This window comes from Odontomachus brunneus, unplaced genomic scaffold (assembly GCF_010583005.1).
Source record: "Odontomachus brunneus isolate Ranch 3 - 2012 unplaced genomic scaffold, Obru_v1 Obru_scaffold_014, whole genome shotgun sequence".
NCBI classification, from domain to species: Eukaryota; Metazoa; Arthropoda; class Insecta; order Hymenoptera; family Formicidae; genus Odontomachus; species Odontomachus brunneus.
In genome coordinates, this window is record NW_022639464.1 from 2,735,533 (window position 1) to 2,761,557 (window position 26,025).

The following is a 26,025-nucleotide window of genomic DNA, read 5'->3' on the forward strand; positions in this document are numbered from 1 at the left end:
TATATATGGGTAGAGTTACACTGTCAACTTTCTGCGAAACAGATTAGAAAACCGAGCGAGCTCCGCTCACTATACTTTTCCGGCGCCTTATATTCTTAATCTTGTCATCTTTTGATCCGCTATGGCCGCTCCTTATTGGCCCAATTTGAACGTCGGATCTTAACATCTCGATATCTCGCGCGGTATATTTATTCACGAATACGCACAACTCGCGTGACTCATCGCTCTCGACTTTTTTTGAACGCGACAATACAATATAATTTTGCCACAGGTAAATAGGTAAACATGTAAACAGGTACACCCAAATAGATAATAGGTAAACATAAATAGGTAAACACAAATAGGTAAACACAAATAGGTAAACACAAATAGATAACGACGACACTTGCTGCTGCCAAATTAAACTCATCTTGGATCCTATCTCACACAACAACAGAAATCTAAGATTTCCTCAACACATTTTCTCATTCAGGATATTGCAATGTCTCAGAGATATCTGATAGATATCTAGATATTCGATGGATATTACCAGGATATACTAATGTCCGCACTTAAGAAAACGCCGAGATATTGCAAAATGTCATGAAATATATTTTTACGTTATGCATGAAATATCTGTGATTATTGCCGGTATAATAAAACTAAGAGTGTATATCGCAGGGACATTATAAGATATATTGGGGATAATTATAATAGATAATCGGGATGTAGTGATAATACATAAAATAAATTATACAAATACAATTACACAAGATAAAAATATATTGTGGGGAGTACAAATATACTATCCGACTATGAATATCGGCCTTATATCGCGTGCACCTGCAATCACGGGTTACGTGACTTAAGCTGCGTTGCGAAATCCACTACTAGTACTGAAAATGTATTATGATGTAAACAATAGATTTTCAATACGGACAGTAAATTTTGAAATACAGCCTCAGTTAGTTACTTCCTTTCAAAGCTGTGTCCCAATTTTTCACCATGTATTAGGTGTTCTGGTTAGATTTGAGGGATTTGGTGCAAAAAGGAAATACGTATATTTTAGAGAAACATTAAATTATTTTAATCAAAATATTTCCCATTGTTAGCTACAACTTTTTCCCACTTTTCTGGCAATAACTGGATTCCGCGGTAAAAGAAATATTCGTCTTTCGAAGCAATCCATTCATCAAGCTATTTCTTTATTGTATCATGTTTTGAAATGCTGGTCAGTAAGGGCGTGCTGCATCAATCGAAATAAGTAATAATATGAAGGAGTACAGTCTGGTGAATACGCGGCGTGTGGTAAGATTTCCTATCAAAATTCCGATAACGTATCTTCAACTGCTTTTGCAACGTGTGATCGATGCATTGTCGTGCAACAAAATCACTTTGCGTTTTCGTTGAGCTGTTATTGGACGTTTTTGGTTCAAAGCATGATTCAAATCGATTAATTGTCGTTAAACCTCAGCAGTGACTGTTTGATTCGGTTTCAGCAGCTCATAATACACGATGCCCTTCACATGTCCCACCAAATACATAACAAAACCTTATTTCCATGGATATTGCGTTTTGGAATCGATGTCGACAATTGACCTGGATCTATCCACGATCTTTTACACTTAGGATTATCATAGTATATCCATTTTTCATTGTCAGTTACAATTTGATACAAAAATTGCTTCTTTTTGTGACGAGAAAGCAATGAAGTGCAAATTGTTAAACGATTTTGAATAGCCAATTCAGACAATTCGTGTGGAACATTCTTTTTGAATCTTTCCCATTGCGTGTAAACGATCAGAAACGATTGATTTACCAACATTTAATGTTGTAGCTAATTCTTGAAGTGTTTGAGCTGAGTTTTCATCCAACAATGTCTGCAATTCGGCATCTTCGAACATTTGGATTAACCTAAATATTCTTTGCCTTTCAAATCAAAATCATTATTTTTAAATTCGATACCAATACTCACATGTTTTAACTGATAGAACAGAGTCAGAATAAATTTCTGAAATGAATCGATGAGCTTCGGCTGTTTTCTTCAAATCAAAGCAGTAAAGTAATAGATGCCGAAAATGCTCTTTATCACGTTCCATGTTTAGTCGCACTAAACAATGTGTTTATGTTTACGAATGCGCAGGACATGTGTCAATTTGTTTGTAGAGAAGTCCTAGCTTTGACATGACATACCCATTTTCAAAATGTTTCCACTAGATTTGTAGCTATAGCCATCTACATTGAACCCTCAAAACTAACCGGAACATCTAATAATGCTTCACCACGTTTTCTTACATGTGGTCAATGGTATATTCTCTTCTTTATTAGTATATATACTAATTATATTCTAAAGATATTGAGATATATTTCATATATTTCAATATCTTATGATTACAGTATATCCTACAGATCTCTTTCGCTATATATACGATATCTCTACGTTTTCGTAAATGCGGACATTAGTATATCCTATTCCTAATTAGTATATATATCAGGCAATATTGTAAGGATATTGAAATATACTTCGTATGTCCGCGATAATTTCAGTATATCCTACAGATTTTTTTTGCTGTGTAGGACAGTATCGTTACATATTTCTTTTTGCATATTAATATTCTCGCATATTAACATTCTTTTAAAAATACGCTGATTTTATTATACATGTGCAATTTGAATGTGGTAACATCTAAACTAAAGACTAACGGTTGCTCTACTCTCTCACGGGAGTAAAAGAGGAATCGCCGTAAGGACTTTAAAAGAAGCGATTTGCAGGGAATAATCGAGTTGCGCCGGGTCGATTGGACGTTAATTGACCTTAGAGGTAACTGGAAACTCAATTTTATCGCGGACGCAGTACTACCACTACGATCTCTATTGAAAGGAATCATCGGAGTTGTTAGTTGATCGAATTAATTGGCTCCGTGAACGTCATTATTGATGTAATCTCCGCATCTGATTCAGAACGTACATAATTTCATTGACTCGTTCTTGCAGAAGAAATCCATCTGTATTCGTGTATTGTATGACATTTTAATCTCGAATTCATTTAAACGCAATACTTCTCCTGATACGAGCCGAGGTTTCGGTTACTTTCCTCTAATGATGACAAAGAACGCTGCGACAATGGAAACCTAACGCCGATATCAAGCTTCACGGAGCGACGAAAGAGTGCGAGAAGAAAAAAAAACGCCATAAAATCGATCCTTACGCAAGTTATTCCGCGGCTACCGCGCTCTTTTCCTCAATATATTTTTTGCCAAGTTGGAATTAATTTTGCCTTAACTAAAAAAGTCCCCGATGGTTCTAGAGTTCCGAGTGATTGAAAATAAAAGACTTCGCGCAACTTAAATTATTTCAGGTATTGCAAAGGATATAAATAGAGATAATAAAACTTTATTACGCATTTCATCTCAAGTGGGCTTGACTCTTTAGCAGTATTTCATTTTCTAACAGAGCTAGTGAAATGCTAATATTGAAGATACAGAATTTCATATAAAATATGGCATTGTATTATTTCTTATTCGAGACGAAATCGATATCACAAATGTAGATTTAAGTAAATCCATCATCGTATGCGATGAAACATTTCACAAAGTATCGTACCTAAAAATACATTTAATTGAGTTTTCAACTGTAACGAAATAATTTAAACAGTGCAAGGAATTAATTGGAATGCCATTGTAACATCTAAAAAGTATCGAGCGCAATATTATATGGCAGAAAGAAATTGATTTTGCGCCCCCTTTATACTTATTCCGTGGTGTTGCGTGGTAATTACGTTTAATAATAGATCGGAGTTCCGCTCGAAAATTTTTCCGTGTTTCTGGTTGCTTTCTCACTAAGCAATTTAATTATTCGTGCACTAGTGGTTAAGCCATCTCACGCGAAAGTCGATTTACGAGTTGGTTAGTTGCCCGAGGCTGCTTGTTGCAAAGTCGATAAGCAAATATCCTTGACTGAACTGCTAATGTCTTAAAAAATTTCAATTTTTTGACGTACTCGAAATTAAAACATTTCTTAGTACTTCTTTTTTACGTTATGACACGTGAATTAAATCCACGGTGAAACAGTACACGTAAAAAATTTCAGTTTGCGCAATTGAATGGGAGCCGGACGAAAAATTTGCTGACAAGAAATAATATCTCTGTTACGGTGACCGAAGACATTCGTCTGAACATTCAGCTGTATTAAAACTCGGTTGAAGTAACTGAGAATAATTGGTTGAATAAAAACCTCCTATAGGAATCTTTCTGCTCTCACTAGCGAGTTTTTCATCTGGTTTCCAGATAACAGCAAATTCAGTTACACTAACGGAGTTGCTTTTTCCGTGTAGAAATAAATTCATTTAGCGATATTGGCAAAATTCGCCAAGCGAAATTAAATCAAATTGTATAATTTTTCACTTGGAGTACATCGGCAAATAAGTTTTTAGTAAATTCGGATGCAAAAGTAAATTAAATGAAACTGAATATTGCAACTAGTTGTTAATTTTCGTAAATAAACAGAATATGTACATGTGTGTCTGTATATAGATGTGAGAATCATCGAAAACGGAATAAACAAGTATTTTTCTTGCTACAGAGACATGAAAATACGTAGAATGCAATTTAAATATGTAAATTTTAATGAACAATCCTAGTGGATAACAATATTTAATGGTAAATTTTAATAAAAATAAATACAATTTTTTTCTCTCAATGTCATTTCTTCATATTTATCAAAAGTGATTAATGTTCCATTCATAATAAATAATAATAAAAATGTTTGTATTTTTCACATGTTGTCTTTTCATAATCCTTAATAATTCTTAAAAGAGATGAGTTTGAGTGTTCTGTTCGTTGCGATTTATTTTACATATGTTGTACATACTGTATTTTCAATTTTATATTTTCGTTCAACAACTATAGGAAAGTATGCAATCGGATATTAAAAAAAACGCGCAATATCGAACTTATTGTCGCTAAACGTGGATAGGTTAAATGCAGATACACCCTTGATTCGGTATCACGGTATTACAGAGGACGCTTTTGATCATGGCACAAACATTCGCCTGATTAGCACGATAGCGAGAATATCGAGAGTAAAACAGCGGACGTCGAGCAATGCTGGTCAAACGAATATCGCAAAAAGGCAAAGAGACGAAATCGCAAAAGCGGAAACGCGATATTTCGCAAAATAATGGAACACTTGAAGCGTTGCCGTGGAAAAACAGTCAAAGTATTTATTTTATATTTATTAATACAGGCATTTTCTCTCTTTTCCTACCTCTATCTCTCTTTCACGCAAAATACGAGAACAAGCGCGTCGAGAGTTTTCCAATAATTCCACGTGTTATAATTTCGAGTTTGGAATCTCATTTGTTCATTACTCAGATATGCGAATGATACGAGTTTCAATAACACCCAATTATTTTATCACAATTGAAACGTCCGTGTTCTATCTTGCTGCAAAAACAATTATTCGCGTGTTTTAGGTTCAACAACTTAGCAATGATTATCTTTAACATGATTTAATTTTATAAAGAGTGAACTTACATTGTATGATCGGGAATTGTTTGTAAAATGTACGCAAGTATAACAAAAGCGTACAAAGTTTACTTATAAGTTTAACCACTTTCTATATGGTTTTTACATCTTTAAATCATTTTTACACTTTTTTCAAAGCTTTTTATTATTTTTATATTGTTAAAATGTTTATATTTTGCAGGGAATGTTCACATTAACTGAAAAAGTATTAAAATTCATGCAATGAGAAGGAACAATCATATGTGAACACATCTTATAAATATATTAATTAAAATATATCTTTTATACTTCACTGTTTTTATGTCTTTTTACATTTAGGAAATAATTGCATTTTATGTGAATATAAATCCTCGGTCTGAGAAAGTCATAAATGAGTAATAAATAAATGTGTGTATAATAGAATCAGCAACTGGAACTGTGCTCTAAAGTCTCAGAATTAATGCATACTTTGCATGCGCATACACGTACATGTACATACCAAAGTTGTTCAGCATAACTGACGAGTTGCAGTAATTTATTTAATATATTAGACAATCTCGCCAGTTGCACATTTGTAATCGTAAATGGAGTTTGTAACTTTTACGGGAATTTTTCGTGAATCGCTTCAACTGTTCGTCTGTTAAATCACTTTTCGCAAAATTTACGCTGCTTAAAACTTTATAATTACATTTTCGACGATGAAAAGGCAGTTATGTGTCGCAAGAAAACTCTATTAGAATTTTATCATTACGAAATTTATGATATTCCAGTCAGTTTAATCCTAATAGAAAAAGTGTCCCGATATTGAGGATATTGCATTATTTTGTACTTCGTTCAGTCATAAAATACACGTGAGATAATTTAACGTACTTTTCGAGTGATTAATTTTTTTCGTTATATGCAGGGAGGACGAGAAAATCAATTATATAAAATAACAGGCGCGAAGGCAAAAGGTATTTTCGAAGCTATTCAGGGCTGCACATGTATCCTGACGCGTGTCACGTATTTTGTTCATTCATCACAGCGCGACTCGTGCGCGACGCACGTGCGTCACCAATCACTGTGCTGATGTCGCCGTGAGAGTTAACATTTACATGACAAGAAAGAAAGATATTTCACGGCAACTGAAACCGTAAATATACACACGAGCCCTGACCGAGTATCACGAAACGAATTCTATCCAAGTCATCGAGTAACGGGATCAATATACCGTGCGTTCAGCAATGGATGCGAGAATTCTCGTGGAAAGGGGACGAATGCGAAAACAGAGCAGTGAAATATAAAGTTTACCCGCGGCGTCTCTGTATACAGAACGGTTCAGACCAAGCGGCACCAATTCGAAAATAGATCTTTGGTCTTCTATCTGCGGCATCACCGAACCCGCGAAAAATACATTTCAAATCCGATTTTTACGCTGCATTTAATAACGATTGCTGATATCACTGATAATATATCGAGGATAGGGAATTAGGGGATGTTATGCTTCAAGTAAAGGAGATTGAGGTTATATGGCTTCAAGCTTATGTTGCCTTTTTTGTTATTTATCTTGAGAGAAATAGTGAATACAAAATTGTGAAATGGTCTTTTCAAAACATAAATACTTTTCCTTGAACTTCATTAAAATCGAGATAATATTATTTTATCACAATTGAAATTTTATCACAATTGAAACGTCTGTGTTCTATCTTGCTGCAAAAACAATTATTCCCGTTTTAGGTAGCCTTTATACCTTAGCAATGATTATCTTTATGATTCAATCATGATTCAATTTTATAAAGAATGAATTTACCATTATATGGGAATTGTTTGTAAAATGTACGCAAGTATAACAAAAGCGTACAAAGTTTACTTATAAGTTTAACCACTTTCTATATGGTTTTTACATCTTTAAATCATTTTGACACTTTTCTCAAAGCTTTTTATTCTTTTTATATTATTAAAAATGTTTATATTTTGCAGGGAATGTAATATCGATAAAAATCGAGATAATATTACAATTGAGGGGTAGAAAACAACTGGTAATAGCAAAATAAATTTTCGAATTTCCCGCAAACTTGTATTAATATTCTCCATCGTGACTGAATAAAATTAAGCAATGTGTTATTAGCTAGAATGAAATTTTTTGCAAGTGTATGATATACTGTTTTTGATAATAAATGCAATTTTTATTCATAAGATGATTAAAATAAAGCATATGTGCGAACGAGGTAAAGTTGGCTAGTCGGAAACTCTGGAGCTACTAATCAGAATACATATTTTATATGTGGCCTTCTTTACTCTGCGCTATCGGACAACTAAACCCGGTATCAGGGCAAGATGTTTCTGACTATTTTGCTGCATGCTCGTATTTTTATTGTTACAAAGCAAAATATACAGTTAACAGGATCATGGCGGACATTAGTATATAAAAGAAGATTGTCTTTACTATGTTTATAGTCAGTCACAACAATTAATTGTGTGAGAAGTTGTAACTTTGAAATTATAAAATGTTTGGCATCTAGCTTTTGTACTCTACTACGTATACCATCGTTTCAATTTTATTTGTTACTAACACAAAGAGAAGTTTTCTGTGTTCTAATTAGAATAATCAAGACTTAAACTATTACATTTTGATTGCATGTTACTGTTATATGTTAAGAATACCTAATATTATATGTTTATAGAGAAAGATATGTTAAAAATATCCAATATTATAACATAAATAATAATAAAACTGCTTGATATTCAATCAAACAAAATAAAATAAGTGATACTGCGCAAATGGGAATAAATGGTAAGCAAAAATTAATTTATTTATAATAATTAATATAAAATTAAACAAGAGACTTTATTATAAGAAAGATACGTACTTTTGATTTAATTTTGGTTTAATTTTGGTTTAATTTTGTTTGATATTATTAAATATATAAATTTTTGTGTCCCATCAATTTTATTTAATTAAAACCGTTGTTTCACAAAAATATTAAAAAATTATCCCAAGTAATGGTTAATACAATTCAAAAAAACTCTACAAATATAAATTAAATGTTTATAAATATGATTTATGAAATATAACTTTGACACTAAAGAAAATAGCAATTAATCGTACATAATGTTTGAAAACTCGTAAAGAAATAATTGTTTTTTCATGTTTCACGCATTAATACTTCTGGTTGGGTCTGCTCGTGTTAGGAATATATTTGTGAACATATTATGTGTACTGATGGACGCTAATGCATGCTATTAGTAAAATAATCATGACTTAGATTTATCATATTTTATCGTATTTTTTACATTTTTACTTATTGATTATAAATCTTTACGTTTCTATTTAATCATCTCATCTTTAAGAAAATTCTTAACCAGAAGGCACTAAGGAAAGAAAATATTAATAATGCGTAAAATATTACAAAATCATTAGAGGTTAGTTGCCGTATACTTCAACTGTTATCATAAACTATGCATTTTACATGTCAATTTTTAAAAAGTTAGATGGTTAACGAACTTGTAATTCTTTTATAACATTTCCGTTAGTTTCTTACGTCATATTCTTGTCTTGTTTTAAAACTTGTTTTAAAACTTGTTTTAAAAACTGTAAAAAACTGTAAAAAAACTGTTAAAACTGTAAAAATAATTTGTTTGCTAGAATTGAAAACGCAATATCGAAAGCTGTTTTCATATTTTTGATATACGTAAGTAGTGCTAACTTTGACTTTATATATCTTCGCGTCAATCAATTTTTTCTAGTTGCAAATACGTATCAATCGTGTTTCGATTAATATACTAATATATTAAAATATATTAAAATATATTAAAATATATATTAAAATATATTAAAATATATATAACTAATATATTAATATATTAAAATTTGAAAAGATCCTCCTAAAAAAATTGGATTATGAAGCAACCTTAATAACAAAAAGCTATCTTAATAACTGAAAATATGCGTAGTCATTTACAAAATGATACTGTACTTTTTTGTTCAGTTTCATCTAATGTACAAGCACGCGACAGCAGACGTCGCCATTACAACTCATCTACTGTATCGCGTGTGATCATTTAATCTCTTTTAATTGATAACACAAAATTGTAGCTGTTTGCGAAATGATAGAAAAATTTCAAATTTAGTTTGATGAGATCTACTTGCACACAACGGATACGTCAATAATTGTCAGACATATATATGTATAATTAGGACTTATCCTCTTTCGTTCCTTCCAATACAGTGTATAATATAAATGGAACATTTGTAACAATACTGGTTTTATTCCTCACATGTTGCAATCTTTCGTATCTTTAAATCCTCAAGAGAGATATTCTTGGCGATTTATTGAATATTGAAACCCTATTGGAGTATAATGAGAACTTTAATGTTCAAACATATTAAAAATAAACAAATCCATTTGATTTTGCACTAAAATACTCTGTGAACTACCCACTATAAAGGAAACATAAATTTTACTGTGAAAAAATAATTTAGAAGAATGAAATTATTGTTTTATTGAAAGTATGAATTAACTTTATGCCTCCTACGTGGGATAAAATAGAATATTTAACAAAAATTGTTTATTCTCTAATTGTTGATTTAAAAAGTTTTCCGAAAATGTCTCATTAAAATGTAATATAAAAATTTAATATTGCATATTTAATTACACATAATTACTTATTAACAACACTTTTCATATAAAACGAAAAAGTCTATATTCTTTTCTTAATAAAATATTGATGACAATCATTATTTGGTGTTAATCTTTGGTATCAATTTTTTGGAACATAGCATATGATAAGAAATAATGCAGTTCACTTTTATGTGTTCACTTTTTTTTGTTCACTTTTATGTGTTCTACTTATATTTTTCTTTTGGTCCGTCTTACGCGGGACACCCTGTATATGTTCCAGTTTTACCTACCTGCGCACCAATTTTTATATTTTCAATTTATTTCCGATTTTATATTTTATTAAAATTGCGCGAGAAGGCATACAATTGGGTGCTTTAAAAAAACACGCAATATCGAAATTATTGTTGCTTAACGTACGTTAAATTCAAACACACAATATGTCATGTATTGCGGAAAAAGCTTTTGATCACTCTTCATGATACAAAAGCTCGCCTAAATAGCCCGATAGTGGAAATACCGGGAGGAAAACAACGGATAATGTGTAATCCTGTAATACTGGTCATACGAAAATCGCAAAAAAACCAATCAGTTTAGCAGGACTGAGACATTTTTAATTAAAAATGATTAATTGTGACTTACGTTCTAGAATGAAATGACAATAATTCGAGGCAATCGCGATCGAAGAGCTCGGCCTCGCGGCGGCACACTTCACGAGCAATATCAGAAACCATTTGCCACATTCCCGTTGTGTTCCTGGCAGTTCCGCTTAACGTTCGACATTCATCATTCTCGACGTCTTCTCGCAGTCTCCATTCGCGTCTACGAGTCGCCCGGTCTCCTCCGATGGATAAGTTAGGAAGCGCTAAACTGCTTTTGTTCACGTGCAATAGCTACCACTCGCCAAACGCCGCGAGAGACGTAAACTTCGTCGAGTAAATACGCTAAGTGGTGCCAACGACGGGCATATATGTAGACGGAGCTTGCAGGACGCGTATACATACATATACGCATACCCGTGCACACGCACCCGCGTCTTGCTCGGTTTATATACGAGGTCGGACTCTGTGAAAATATCGATGAACAGCCGGCCTCGCTCCTAAAGACCACCGCCGCTCCCGGTAGAAATTTCCCGCATTGGGGACGCGAGCTCCGCGCCGCGAAACCCGACGTTAATATGCGTCGAAGTTCCCGTTACCGCGAATTCCAATATTACGGTTTTGCTCGTTGCGCGCCAAGCTACGAAAGCTCTCCGAGACGGATGGCTTCTCTGACGGGTGACGACGATAAATTATTTCGGCGCGACTGTTTCGCATGTACGATTCTTCGGACGTTATGATTTAGTATTGAAGATGCGTTGAGGATTGCGAGGATGTAAGGAATGCAGAAAGGCTCAATCTGTGCGAAACGCGTTATTCTGATAAATTTGAGTACTCAACGCGAAAATGTATGAAGGACGATTAAACTTAACTCTTACATGGCGCACACGTCTTGGGCATTTTAATCTGACACATTGGGATTTCAGTTCTCGCTAATATTTACATTTTGCTGAAAATAGATTTAAGAAATCAACACTCTTGAATTTTCTTGTGAATACTTGAATTTTTAAGAAAAAAATATTATATATTTGAATTTATCAAAGGATATAATAATTTGGATATACGAGAATATATATTCCTTCAGTCACGAGGCGAATAGAATTATTAATTCCAAGTTTTTGCGGTATTAATTGATTATAATGCGGTTATTATTAAAATTATTACAAAGGTTAGCTATACTGAGTATTTCTTTGTTTGTAATTAGAGTTTAACGGTATAGAAACCTTGACCGCCTGTACACAAAGAAAATATCATAGTTAAAATTATGTTAACATTCTATTCCTTTTGCAATATTTTTTGTAAAGCTGTACTGAAATTGTAGTATAAATTATTATATTAATAGAAAATTTGACAATCTACCTAATATATATAGGATATAAAGAAACATTTAAGTAATTACAATAATTTTGTAACAAAAAGTCAAACGTGCATAACATTTTTAAATGAATATATAGTAATTTCAGTCTTAATTTTGCATTGTCCAAGATTATAAAAATTTAGTTGTAATTTTTATTAGAATATTTTATCCGTGTTTAATATAGCTAAAAATAAATAAGCTATTTACATAAAGATTTTCTTAAAATTGAAGAAAGGAATATATTTAATGTAAAGAATCGAAAGATATAACGAAAGATCATCTTCACTTTTTACTTTAATACTTTAATGTCGTGCTCTGGAATAAAAAATGACAGCACAACTCTTTTTTGTTATATTACAAGCAATTAAAATAGCGCAACAATATTTAACCTTCCATTGTCCTCGTACGAGGCGAACATTCAATTAAAATTTTATTTTTTAATTATATAACTTAACAATTGGTTTTGAAATTTTCTGACTTTTTATTTACAATCTTTTAAATTATATTTTTATGGCCACGTTTTCTTAATTTCATTAGTATAACTTTTTTTTACTAATAGACATTAACTTTCCATTGCTTTCGCGTTGAAATCTTATTTTCTGATTATATAAAAGATTTAACAGTTTTGGTTTCGAAATTTTCTGACATTTTATTTATAACTTTTTGGATTACTTGTATATAATCGTCATTTTCTTAATTTTGTTAATATAACTTTTGTTAATAAACTTTGGAAGTTAGCGTACGCTTTGGATGTTAACACACACTCGTAGCGCTCATAGCTCATAAAGTAAAGTATGTGAAGTTAACGCGACTTACGCTGTTACCAAATTTAGGCTCTGTTCTAATAGATCAATAATAGCTTATACAACATCACGTCTAAAATATAAGACGTCTCTAAGATATCTTGTGTCCCAGATTTCAGACGTTATGTTGTGTGGAAAATCCATGTCTTAATATTGTTGCGTCCGCGCTTTCGGGGCGGATCGATTTATATCGAAAGTCCTGGTGTTGACGAGACGATGACATTCGGGACAACCGCTGCGTTCCCCGTGACGACAAGTCAATGAAGAAAAACGAGAGAGTTGCACACGTATTACTGGGCCGAGCTGACGTGAGGTGAATCGGAGCACGAGATTACAAGATTGCAACTGACAGCGCGAGAGCGTTTGTAAAATATAGTAGTCTATTAAACGTTTAATTTCTCTAAACACGTTTCTTATTTATTGCCTGGACGTGCACGCGAGTAAGTAAACGTTACTCGTTTAAGTATCTACTCGTTTTTATGAAGCTGTATTAATAAAGTAATAATTAAACTTTTATTTAAATTTAATTAATAGTAGACTCGATGCGCGCGCGCGCGCGCTTTGTTCATACGAAAGCACTAATATTCGTCAGTCGAACGAGAGCAATTAAACTTCATTTTATATCTATAAAATTTCCATTAGTTTGTGGTAATTCAGATTTAAAAATCGATGAATAAAATGTGTAAAAAATAATCCACCACTCTCTTAAAGTGAATCAGTGAATAGTCACTGATATCAGTTATAATTATAGCACTGCCCTTATAGAAATATCATACTAAGAATCATTGATAATTACTTATCCAGTATTTTTAATACTGAAAATAAGTAATTATCAATGATTCTTAATATGATATTTCTATAAGAGTGAACAGTTTCAGTGCTATACTTATAACTGCAAATCAGTGTATATTCACTGCTTTCAATGATGTTTCACTGATTTATTTTAAGAGAGCAGATTATGGAGCTAATAGTTTATGAAATTGGTTTAACATAAGCTCAAATGAAAAGCTACATATACACGCACACGTGTTAGTCTTAAAATATCCTGGGAGAATCCTGAATGCAAGGAAATGTCTGGATCGTATCGTTCAGTGGAATCCTTTTATTTTCCGTTCGAAGGCACCCCCTGAAAATCGCTGAAAACCCTCGGGTCTCGCACTGACACCATCGCGCTATGCTCGTGAGAATCTGCTTTGCGTGTGTCGGCAGAGGAAGCGCCGAAACTCTCGGAAAAGTTTCTGTATTTCTTCGCAACTTTTCTTACCGGTTACGGCACGGGTCGGTGGCTTTTGGCGTTCCGCGAGCACGGAAATAGACGAATCCTCTCGTTCGGTCCTTCCGTTTCGGAATCGCGGTAAAGTTGGTCAGGTACTGTACGAAGCACTTCGGGACGCGCTAGACTCCGACATAGTGCGCCGGGTGGGTTCAGAGTTATCGAGATAAGCTCCTATTCCGATGAGTATATTTTTCCAAAAGTAAGTCGCTCGGGAGGCATTTTAAGGCAACGCATAAAATTTGTGAACCGTGAAAGCAAATCTCATCTATGCGGAGCGGCACATGCCGCTACTTTGTTATCTCAAGTCACCGAGCGATGATCTTCATGATTTCCCCCTTATAACAGTGATATGGACATTCGTGACAAACCGTTCTTTTTGATTTACCTCTCGATTTACCTCTACAGAGTGTAATGGAATCTTTAATGCAACGGAGAGGGAGGAAAGTCTCTCGTGCAACAAAATAAAGCAAAAATATGTAATGTAACTTTGTTACACAAAACAATTCTGGAAAATATTGGACTCACAATATTCAGGATTTGATAAAACTGTTTTGAACTTAAATTCTTCTTTGAGCTTAAATGTCACGTACTTTGTAGATTAATCTTGGGACACGAGGATCAAGACAACTACAAGAATAACGAATAAAAAGGGAAAAAATCCTTCCCTTATTTGAAAATAATAGAGCAAAGTTATAATAAACTACGAGGCTAAATATCCCATATTTCAGAATTTTAAAGTTACAACTTATTAGACAATTAATTGCTGTAACTGACTATATAAACATATAAACATATACATGATTACATAAACGTGACTATATAAGCATATACTGATTATACAAACAATATATGATAGAAGCAGTCTTCTTCTACGAGGTATGATTATAAAATAATTGGACTGATTTTTCCTGTGGCCTCAACAATAGCGAGTAGAATGAGTATTGGCCTGTGTTTTTCCCTCCATTTACCGTTACATTTCCACGCACGTATAGTTAATAATTCAGCAATAGTCTTTGTTTGAAGTGAATCGTGTATCTCAGCTCTGTCGAAATAATATTAAATATTATTATGAATCAACGTGTCACTGTGTGAAATCCTTCTTAAAAGTAGGAAAATCTGCTACAGAAACGTACAATTTGTTGATGGAAATGTATAGTTATGAAGTGCCAATCCATGCATAGTGTCTCAGGTTTACCAAGACAAAAGAAAACACAGATGAACAATTCCAAATTTAAAGTAATCGTGATCGTTTCTTTCGATATCCGAGGGATTGTTCACATTAATTGAGTACCTAGAGGTTAGATCGTGAACCAAATCTACTGTAAGGAAGTTTTGATAATTCTTCGTGAGCGGGTAAGAACAAGAAGACCTAAAATGTAGAAGAATGGCTGAAGTACAAGATCCCCGTGTTGGAATACAGTATCTATCTGACCTGGTGACTTTTTTTATTTCAAAATATCAAGTCTGCATTAAAAGGAACTCGTTTCGAGTCCCTAGATGCAGTTAAGGCAAAAGCGACGGAGTTCATGCTGTTAAAAGAGGACCTGCAATATTGTTTCCATCAGTGGAAGATTCGCATAGAGCGGTGCAGGGATCAACGAGGAAAGTTTATTGAAGACGGTAACATTTCCATTGTGCAATTTATCGAGTCAAAAATTTTGGAACATCAATTTGGATATTTTGTAGTCACATATATGTTAATGTTACTACGATCCTGTATTGACTGTATATTTTGTCTTGTAATAATTAAAAGACAAATATGCAGCATAACATGACTATCTTGTCTGATGCTGAGTTTAGTTGTCCAGTGGCGCAAGGTAAAAAAAAGAAAGTCACATATAAAACATGTATTCTGATTAATAATTCCGAAGTCTCCGCGAGAGTTTCCACAGCTTTTCTGCTGGCTTTTAATTATGGGCCAATTTTAGCTCGTCCACTCGTATGCTCGATTTCAATAATTTAAATGAAATTTGCTTTTATTCTGGAACGGTGCATCATACACTTGAGCAAGGAATTTCATTCTAACTGACAAAATGTCGTTTTAATTTAATCAGTCAGGATGAAGAATATTAATACAAAATTTAGAGAAGCTCATAAATTTATTTTTCTGCTACTAAATCAATTTCTTTATTTTTTAATTGTAATATTATTTTGATTTTAATGAAATTCAGGGAAAAGTATCTATGTTCTGAAAAAACTATTTTGTGATTTTGTATACATCCACTATTCCTCTCAAAATAAATACTAAAGAAGTGCATGAACGACATATCCCTGAAACTATTTAGACTCGGTCTCAACTATTGGCAAAACTATGTGTAAAATATATAAAAAGGAATCGTTTCAGTTTATACAAGTTAGTGAAAATCCTCGAAATCAATAAAAATTGACTACATTAAATATAAATTAAAAAAGAAAGCAAGACCTTATAGGTCACAGATTATAGGTTCCAAGAAATTTGGAATCGTAGTACGTGTTAAAAGTTCCAGAACGTCTAATTATCTAAAATAAATATTGATTTATTTAAACGTTTCAAACGAAAGTAATGTTTAAAAAATATATCAGATATTGATACTTATTTGACTTTGAGATGACCTTGAGAAGTGTTATTAAGGTTAACATAAAATCTTAAATGGAATTTCCTATTTCTCTTAACATATTCTCCAAATTGAGAGACATAATTGAGATTCCGAAATACTGGTCGTAAACTTAAGTTGAATACTTGCTCATTTGAAAAGTCACTCTAACTCGAGTGACGACCGTCACTCCATTTGTCGAGCAAAAATTTACTCCACGAAACAAAGTAAAAATTTTCACTTCACGATACAGAGTGAAGAAATTCACTCTGTAAGAGAGAGAGAGAGAGAGAGAGAGAGAGAGAGAGAGAGAGAGAGAGAGAGAGAGTCATTCTAATTTGAGTGACCTGTCACTCTATTTTTCGTGTGAGATTTTCACTCCAAGAAATTTAGAGAATACTACTTTTGTTGAAACATTTTTTTTAAAGATCAATATTTTTTAAAATAATTAGCCGTTCTAAAACTTTTACTATGCATTATAATTCCAAACTTTTTGGAATCTATAATCTATGCGGTCTTGCTTTCTTTAATTTATATTTAATGCTGTCAACTTTTACAGATTTCAAAGATTTTCACTAACTTATTGTACAAGCCGAGACAACCTCTCGTAAATTGAATATATATTTTCTTGAATATGAAACCTTACATAATCGACAACGGGATACGCGGTATTTATTGGATACTCTGAGTATCGATTATCACCATTCTGAACTTTGTTTGCATAGGTGTCCTGGGTCAGGCACAGGGACATTCACATTCTAACGGCCGGGGCGTATACATACACGAGCGATCAGCGATTTCAAGCAATGCACAAACAAAATACGGGCCAAAATAGTGAATGGTCCGAGTGGACCCTCTGCATAAAGTGGGCGCAGGAGCGAGATCAGGGTATCTACGAATGTCAGATTTCCACTATACCCGTCAAGTCGCATCAGTTTCGCTTGAACGTCGTTGGTAAGTTACGTTTTACTTGCACGATCTAAGATCGTATTAATAGTTACTATTCGAAACTTGTCCCAGATGAGATACTCACATTTGAATTTAGAGCTAGATGAAAGTTTTTCAGATAAATCGCGATTATAAATATAATTTCACGAATATTATATGATTTAAAAGCTTTAATACAACTTGAAATGCAGATCTGAGTATTTCATGTGAGACACAAATTTCGAGTAGGATATATTAACTCTAGAACTCTGAATATTAAACATTACATAAACTTTAAACATTTGGTCAGTTTCACTCACCAGTAAACCGACCCAAGTGTTACACTCCGATTTTGAATCTGAGTGCATTATTATAAAGCTCATTAAAACTCATAAAACTTTTATTTGAAAATTTTTTTTGTATTATTTACTGTCTCGATAATATCAAAATCGGGATGTAACACTTGAATAAGTTTACTTGTCAGTATATTTTCTTTTGCTCATAATTGTCGTAAAAATTAGCGAAATTTAATGTTTCATTTTTTATAAGTCTGGTAGAAATAATATTCTATATGAGAAATATGACTCTATTTATATTGTTGCGATTCAGTAAAATTGGGAAAGGTTATAATGAAAAACTAAAACACGTTTTACGAATAGTGACGTTTGAAAAGTTAGTTTGGATAACTGTTACCTTTGCTTAGAGTTCTAGGGTTAATCTTTTAAAACCTCGAACTTGTGTTCATGTGTGTGTAACATTTTTCTTCATAAAATAATCTTAAAAGACCTCCCGATGAGTTACCTCCGATGAAAAATGTTGTAGTCCAAACAAAATTGACCGTCAAGAAATACGATTTTCTGAATATACATTATTACATTCATATGTGCAAGAGTATTCCAGCTATACGAGAAGAATTTAATAAATCTTGTCATTATGATAATGGATATAAAATCGCCGATACTGTATTTTACAATATCATCGATAAAAAGTTGAGAAAATAAAATCTGTTTAATTTTATCGTGAAAAACTTTTCACAGTTCCGAGCATCAACGATTCTCCATACATATTGGACCACTATATTGGTTTCTTCAGCAAAAAAATCACTGTTTTACGAGTTGGAACAAAAACTATAGTTCTATCTAGAATGGATCGGTAGTATTAAATCGATGGAATATTATTACTTTGCCAATACAAAAAGTTTAGGGACTACCTAAAGTGGATGTGCAAAATTACGTACACTGAGCCTTCCTGAAAGGAATAATATACAACCTTAGATTAATGATTATTAACCTAATTAAGATAATGGTTGGTACTTGAAACTTGCCTCAGATGAGATCTTTAGATTTGAATTTAAAGTTAGATGTGATTTTGTCAGTTTAGTCGCGATTATAGATATAACATTATATATGATTCAAGTGAAAAACTCAAATCTAACTCTGAATTCAAATCTGAATATCTCATATGGAACAAGATTCAAGCAGCGGTTATTAATACAAGCCATAGTCTCTCTCACGTTGTCGCTTGCACGTCCTTCCCAAGGCCCAAGATACAAAACATCAAAGTACACGGATGCGTAAATTCTATATCTTAGGCTCTTAGCTTTTCCATATGCCTCAAAATAATATTCGAATCGTAAATGAATCGGACTATTATCCATCGACATAATTGTCTAACGAAGTAGCGGTATACTTAAAAAACATTCAACCACATTTAGATCGGGGCTGAATTCCAGAAAGAATAGCGTCAACGGCTCGTTGCACTCGCGATTTCAATTACGCTGACCCCGGTATTTGTTAAGAAGCTTCACCTCGTTACTTCTCACGGATCACGGGCGACTTTAAAGATTCGTTCTTTCGTTCCCCCTCGTTCACTAAGTACTATTCTCAAGGGGCTTTCACGCGAAGAGCTTTCACGACGCACGAATCTCTAGATTTATCCAGGCCACGCGAGTAGCGAGAGCGGCAGGGGGAGTTCGGTTAGTGGGAGTAAGGAGATGAACGGGGGGCGGGGAGGAGGGTGGAGAAGTGAGAGAAAAGCGAAAGAAAATTCTTCTTTATCGCAGTACCTACGGCGACGATACTGGGCGGGCCTGAGTTGTACGTCGGTGCAGGCAGCACGATAAACCTGACGTGCGCCATACACTTCAGCTCGGAGCCACCAGCCTACATCTTCTGGTACTACAATGAGAACGTCCTGAGCTACGACAGTCCCAGGGGCGGCATCTCGGTGATAACCGAGAAGAGTGACGACGTCACCACCTCTTGGCTCCTTATTCAGACGGCGCAGCCCTCGGACTCCGGGGAGTACAGCTGCAAACCCAGCAACGCCAATACGGCGTCCATCAGGGTTCATGTCCTAAATGGTGAGTCTTCGCTCCTGCGAGTGTACCAGCTCCACGCTTCGGCGACGTTTTACGAGCGATGCGAGGCCACGCGTTCCGAATTGGCGGAACCACACGGAATTTCGTACGTTGTTGCTCGGAGAACTTAACTCGAGATTTCCTAATTCATAAACTTATGCTCTTTCTCGGCATCCCTTAAGGGGAATAACGTTAACGTCCCTCTTGGGGAATATACGTTTCACGCCACTTGGTGTGAATAAAATGTTACACTAAAAAAAGTATGATCTTGCAGTTATGGCGAAAATTTTCTAAATACGTGAAACTAACTAAGGTGGATAAATGACCAGCAAATACTGCAATATCGCATATGTTTACTTAAGCAATATAGTTGACAGAGGGAGTATTTATATTTCTGAACTATTTGTCAAAAACAAGAAAGTCTCTCTGTGATGCTCACCCAGATTAAAGCCAGTCACGCTTTTTATAAAAGTGACTGTGTGGTAGATAAAAAGACTAGCGACGAGACACAGACGAATGTATGTGAATTCTTCCAACTTATCTAAATTTGCTTGCAGATATTGCTAGGATGCTGCTGCTATAAATTCTACGTGCCACAGATAATTTTCTAGCAGATTTTTTAGCACAAAAACAGTGTTAAATTTAATTGTGACAATTCTACTTAGATCAGCAAAACATTTTTTAACGTCAATTAAATTGTTTTTTGTATAGCGGAATGAATATGCTTAAATCTATATTTATTTTTCAAATACATTTTTCAAAATAACTTTGTTAGGCTTGTATTAAGCTTGTCACTTCTCTCTGAAACGTGTGTGTGTCTTAAGTAAAATAATCAGATTCTTATTCAAAGTTAGATTTAAGTTTTTCAATTGAATTATGTGATATACGCGACGTTTTATATCTATAATTGCGATTTAACTGAAAAACTGTCATCTAACTTTGAATTCAAGTCTAAATAGAAGAACTTCGGGTATTAAAGAATAGTCGAGTAAAATAAGAAATATCACGAATTTTAGCTTCTTAAATGTTGCGGCCAATCAGATAGCAGTGGAATTGTTAGTTACTTGATCTCTAAACTTTTGATTAAAAAGCAAGTTTAGCACGAATTCGTGTGTTGTGTATACATTCTGTTCTACGTTTTCTGTGTTTTGCAACTTTCATCAAGTAAATTTTTAAACTTCTATTTCATTATTTCACAGTTTGTTTCATAAATTCTTAATCGTTCTTTCTTGTAAAACATGTAAAACTAAATCGTAGCTTCAGTATAGTCTATCTTTCAAATATCAAACAACATACATTCCCATAATATACTATGAAAAGTAAAAATGGCAATGTCGGTATTAAGTAATGTTTGTGCCATACATATTTATGAGACATACTTTGTAACATTATTATAAGATGTATTATAACAGAATTTAGAAGTTTATAACAGATTATTAATTTACTTTTGCTTACAACATTGACAGAAAGAAAATGTAATTTTTGGATTTTTCTAAATTATTGGTTATCCCCTTTAGCTTTTAGTCTAAATATTTATATTATTTCCCTATCATTCATAAGAATATTCGATCACTGATATTTATTCAAGAATAATAAAAATTACTTTTTTCGTAAGATAATGAAGTATCACGTTTTACCCGGCCTATTTCTTAATATCCTTATAAAATCTGCCTTCAAAAAAATTAATATTACATTAATATTATCAGACTTGGGAAGTAACACATTACTTGTATGCCGTCACTATTATTTTTACTTTTTTTACTGTTACTGTTTTTTTAAAGTTACTATTTTTTTTAAAGTTACTGTTTTTTTTTTAAAGTTACTGTTATTTTTTTTCGATAACGATCCTTACTTTTTTCTGTTTGTAATCGTAACGGTAACGTCGTTATATTTGTACAATAATAATAACGAATTCAATCGTTATTTTTATCGTTATTTTTAATGAAGTTAATATTAGGTATGCTTAGTGTAGCTTACTTTTATAAGAAACATAAATGTTGTATACTTGTGCTAAGTACAATCAATATATTCTTCACTTAAATTCTATACTTATTGATTGTACTTTAGAGAATGTAGTCAGTTCATCTAAAAAAAACCATTCAAAACTGCAATAATCCTGACTTGGGGGACTAACATTTCTTTATGAGCTTGATTTCATCTTTTTATCTTTTATTATAGTTTACATAAAAATTATTGCCGGTACAGAACCAGATTTTGCAATTTAGCTTCTAATAATTTTTAATAAATTTAGTAATAAGTATGCTTATAATACACAACATTTATGTTTCATGGTTTTTTATAAAAGTAAGCTACGCTAAGCATAGCTAATATTAACTTCATGATTTAGTTAAATGTATAGCACTGCAATTAGTGAAATCTCGCTGAAAGAATCAGTTGATAACAGCGATTGTTCCTATTATTGATCCTTTTGCCAACACAAACAATAACATTGTATGGAAGCCTGTAATTCTATGACCACAAATATAGCAAGTTCGGTTTAGCACAACGTTTAATGAATATGTATTATGCAGATTTTGCTGTGAAACCTTACTTCTATTGGTTAAAATCAGTGAAATATCAGTAAAATAGGATAAAACAGTGAAATAGGAATGTTTCTACTGAAAATCAATGAATATTCACTGATTATCGATGAAATGCTTCTTTTACTAATTTGATCAGATATATTTTTATTGATTCACTTCAAGAGAGCAAATAATAATTTAAACTTAAAAACAATAATTTTATTTTAAAATTAATTACGTATTTTGTCTTAATATTATAAAACAAGACCGAAAAAGTAATGAACACACATACTTCTACCTTTTTGGTAACGATAACGAGTTACTTTTTAAAAGTAGTAACGAGTAATGGTACCGTTGTTTTTTACGAATGGTAACACGTTTTTGAGGTAACGTTCCCAACTCTAAATATTACTACAGATAAACAAAATTCGTGAAGAAGACTATAAAAAACCCTTAGCATTATAATTTATCAAATTTCAGTTTTCTTGAATAGTTTCCGATTTATCTTCTAAAAACCCGGTACTTCCTAATACCTCAAGTTCTTCACTTAAAACAAGTCTCATACACAATAACTATTAACGCGAATCTAAATAAACATTAGATGCGTTTAGATTCCAAGAGAACTTTCGAGATTTCGCATCTTTAATAAAGGCTTGCTGCGCTACGTGAAAACTGCACACGTAGGATTAAAACGGATGGATTAAGCATTTGCATTTTCACGCGCCTCAAGTTTCGCAGGATGCATTTGGGAGAGCGGAGCCAACGATATTCTGATATCGTTGAATAATCGTGACGGAAGAATTTCGCATTTTCGCTCTGCTGGCCGTTGCGCCTAACGACGAGGTGAATTTTTGCCGAAATATTCAAGCGATCAATAAACGATCAAGAGCTCCCGCTCTTGCATGTAATGTGAAATTAAGATAATTTTGCCGCGCCGTGCAACGGTACCACCAATATCACTTTGAGGCACGCGCGAGTTGAAGGCTCCGAAATTCCGAGATCGACCAACCATCCCGTAAGTTGCAATTTCCGCCCCACAAACTCCCAAAGCGCACGGCTGTCGTCGGCTCCTGGCTTTACAGCGTGCAAAATTATTTTATTGGTCGCCGCTATTCGTATCTTGCGCGGAGGGCCTGCTAACGTTAACTATTTACAGCCAGCTCGTAAACTCGACGCGTTTCGCGACCGCGCTCGTTAAAACTACACTGCGGCTCGATGTCGATGAAAAAAGTTTCGCGCGCGCCATTGGAACACACACACACACACACACACACACACACACACACACAGATAGCTCAGCAATCCGTGACTCCACTCGCAAGAGTCAGATTAAATGCCGCGTGATAATGACGTCGATTTGAAAATACACGGTGAACGCGCGCCTTTCGGAAGGCGGGAATATTTTCTCGCATTTTTCTCGCATTCTTATCGTGCTCGCCGCGAGCTCACGTTTGCACGTGTATTCCGAGACGCCCGGGGAGTATCGGCGTACATTCGCAGCTGTCCCTTCCCAGCTTTCGGAGCTTGCCGCTCTATCGACTCTTAGCAATTATGCAGTCGCGAAGTTGGTGCGCCAATATGTATATACGGGAACGCGCGCTCGCACGAACACGGATACGACGCGCCGGTTTCGCATAATAAGGCCCTTCGTCATCCGCGACGTACGAAGGAGCCGCGGAGTTGGTGAATGCTTCGATGACCTGGGACCGGCTTGAATAATTTATTAATGAAGCGCGTGCGGCAGACATTGAATTATGCTCGTTATACTAGGCTGTTTTTCGTGACACGACAACATCGCGCGAGTACGGAACAAATTGCTCCGTAATTCGTGGATGTTCCCGTAACGCGTTTATTGAGAACCTGTGGATTGTGAAACGGGACGCGAAAATAATCGAGATATATGTATAATCATGTACCGTCATGTACAACCGGTCATCATTTGTCAAATTTTATGAAAGAGAAATGATATTTTTTTACGAATAGCTTTGCATGTTGCTCTCAATGTGTCTTAACATGCAGAAAGGACATAAGTTTTATTAATCCCAGAACCCTAAACATGCATAAAATTTATTCTGACCAACTTTTTAAACATTATCGTTATAGAAAACATGTGTTTTGTTCCTTTTATTATAATTTTTTTTTCAAGTTTATTGAATTACCAAAATATTTCGTTTTAGTAATATATTTCATTTATTTACGAGAAATTGTATTCTTTGATATAAAAATAAAAGAAGAGCAGAGCGTAAGAAATTATTAGCGAGATCTGTTTTATCAGAGAGAGAGAGACAGAGAGAGAGAGAGAGAGAGAGAAAGAGAGACAGAGACAGAGAGATAGAGAAAGATATCTATTTTAAATCAAAGAAAAAAATAATTATAATATTTGATTCTCTCTTATATTTTTAAAATGTCAAAAGGGTACGTGTCAAGCAGTGTCTGAAAACACTGATTGACTTATCAAATATATTTATAGACTCATTCATCAGGTAATATGCAAATCTTATTGATTGAATTAAATCTTCCATACATTGTACATATTTGTTGTAACATAAATGCGTTGATATTTATTAATTTTTCTGGAAATTATAAGCAGAAAATCATGCACTTTGTAAAAATGTATGCATGTTTAGGGTTCACGTAACATTTTCATACTTAAAATTCTATACAGAGAGAACGGTCCCTTTGGATCTAATAGATTTTATTAAATTCAAATTAATTTATCTGTTGAAATATTCGTAGAAACGAACTCCTTTTTCTCATCTTATAAGTAGAACTTCATATTTTCTTTGAGAAATAAAGACTGACGAAAGAGAAATTATTACAGACACACGAGAGATTACATTACGTCTTTTAACCCTTTCAGGACCGGAGATATCTTTTGATACTTTACGGCCTTCATGCATGTATTTCAGAAACTATCGATCCGATATTCACAAAAATTGGTATGTAAGGGTTTCTTGGGGTGCTCTTTCCAAATTTGAAGTAAGAAATGTAAAATTCAAAGTGGCGGATCAAATATGGCGATTTTCAAGATGTCAAATTATGTAAATTGACTCAATTTCTGTGGAACTTCATACTCTCTAAATTTTAATTAGTGAAAATCTTGACTAATTTCCAGTTTCGCTCTTCTTGGAACTCATCAGTACTACACAAACTTTAGTTTACCCAGTAATCAAATTGAATCCCTATATGTAATCCCTATATGACTCATATATGGTACATATATAGATCATATATGAGCCATTTTCGCAAGGATGAGCAGATGTGATCAAATCGGGTCAGATCTAAAAATTTTTTTCCTTGGTCGGCATTTTGAATTTCAAATATTCGATTTCAGTTCTCAAAACAGTATCTTTAAAAAGTTTCATAGTTCAAATTTCATGGGAATTCAGTGATATTTATATTATTTATTATTTTTTCTGCCATATATATTGAATCCGCCATTGGATCACAGAATTTTAAAATTCTAAATTTAGGTTCGGATTAAACGACCCCAAAAACCCATAGAATACGTACTTCCCTATAATTATC

General features: G+C 33.6%; 1 protein-coding gene across 1 annotated transcript in view; it reads left to right on the plus strand.

Moving 5' to 3' along the window:
* Positions 1-26,025, plus strand: part of LOC116841198 (cell adhesion molecule 2-like) — a 95,405-nt gene that overhangs the window by 67,090 nt on the left and 2,290 nt on the right. The window contains exons 3-4 of the mRNA XM_032808853.1: positions 17,415-17,643; positions 19,679-19,978. Coding sequence (XP_032664744.1) covers positions 17,415-17,643; positions 19,679-19,978 — 529 coding nt within the window. The remainder of the gene's footprint in view (positions 1-17,414; positions 17,644-19,678; positions 19,979-26,025) is intronic.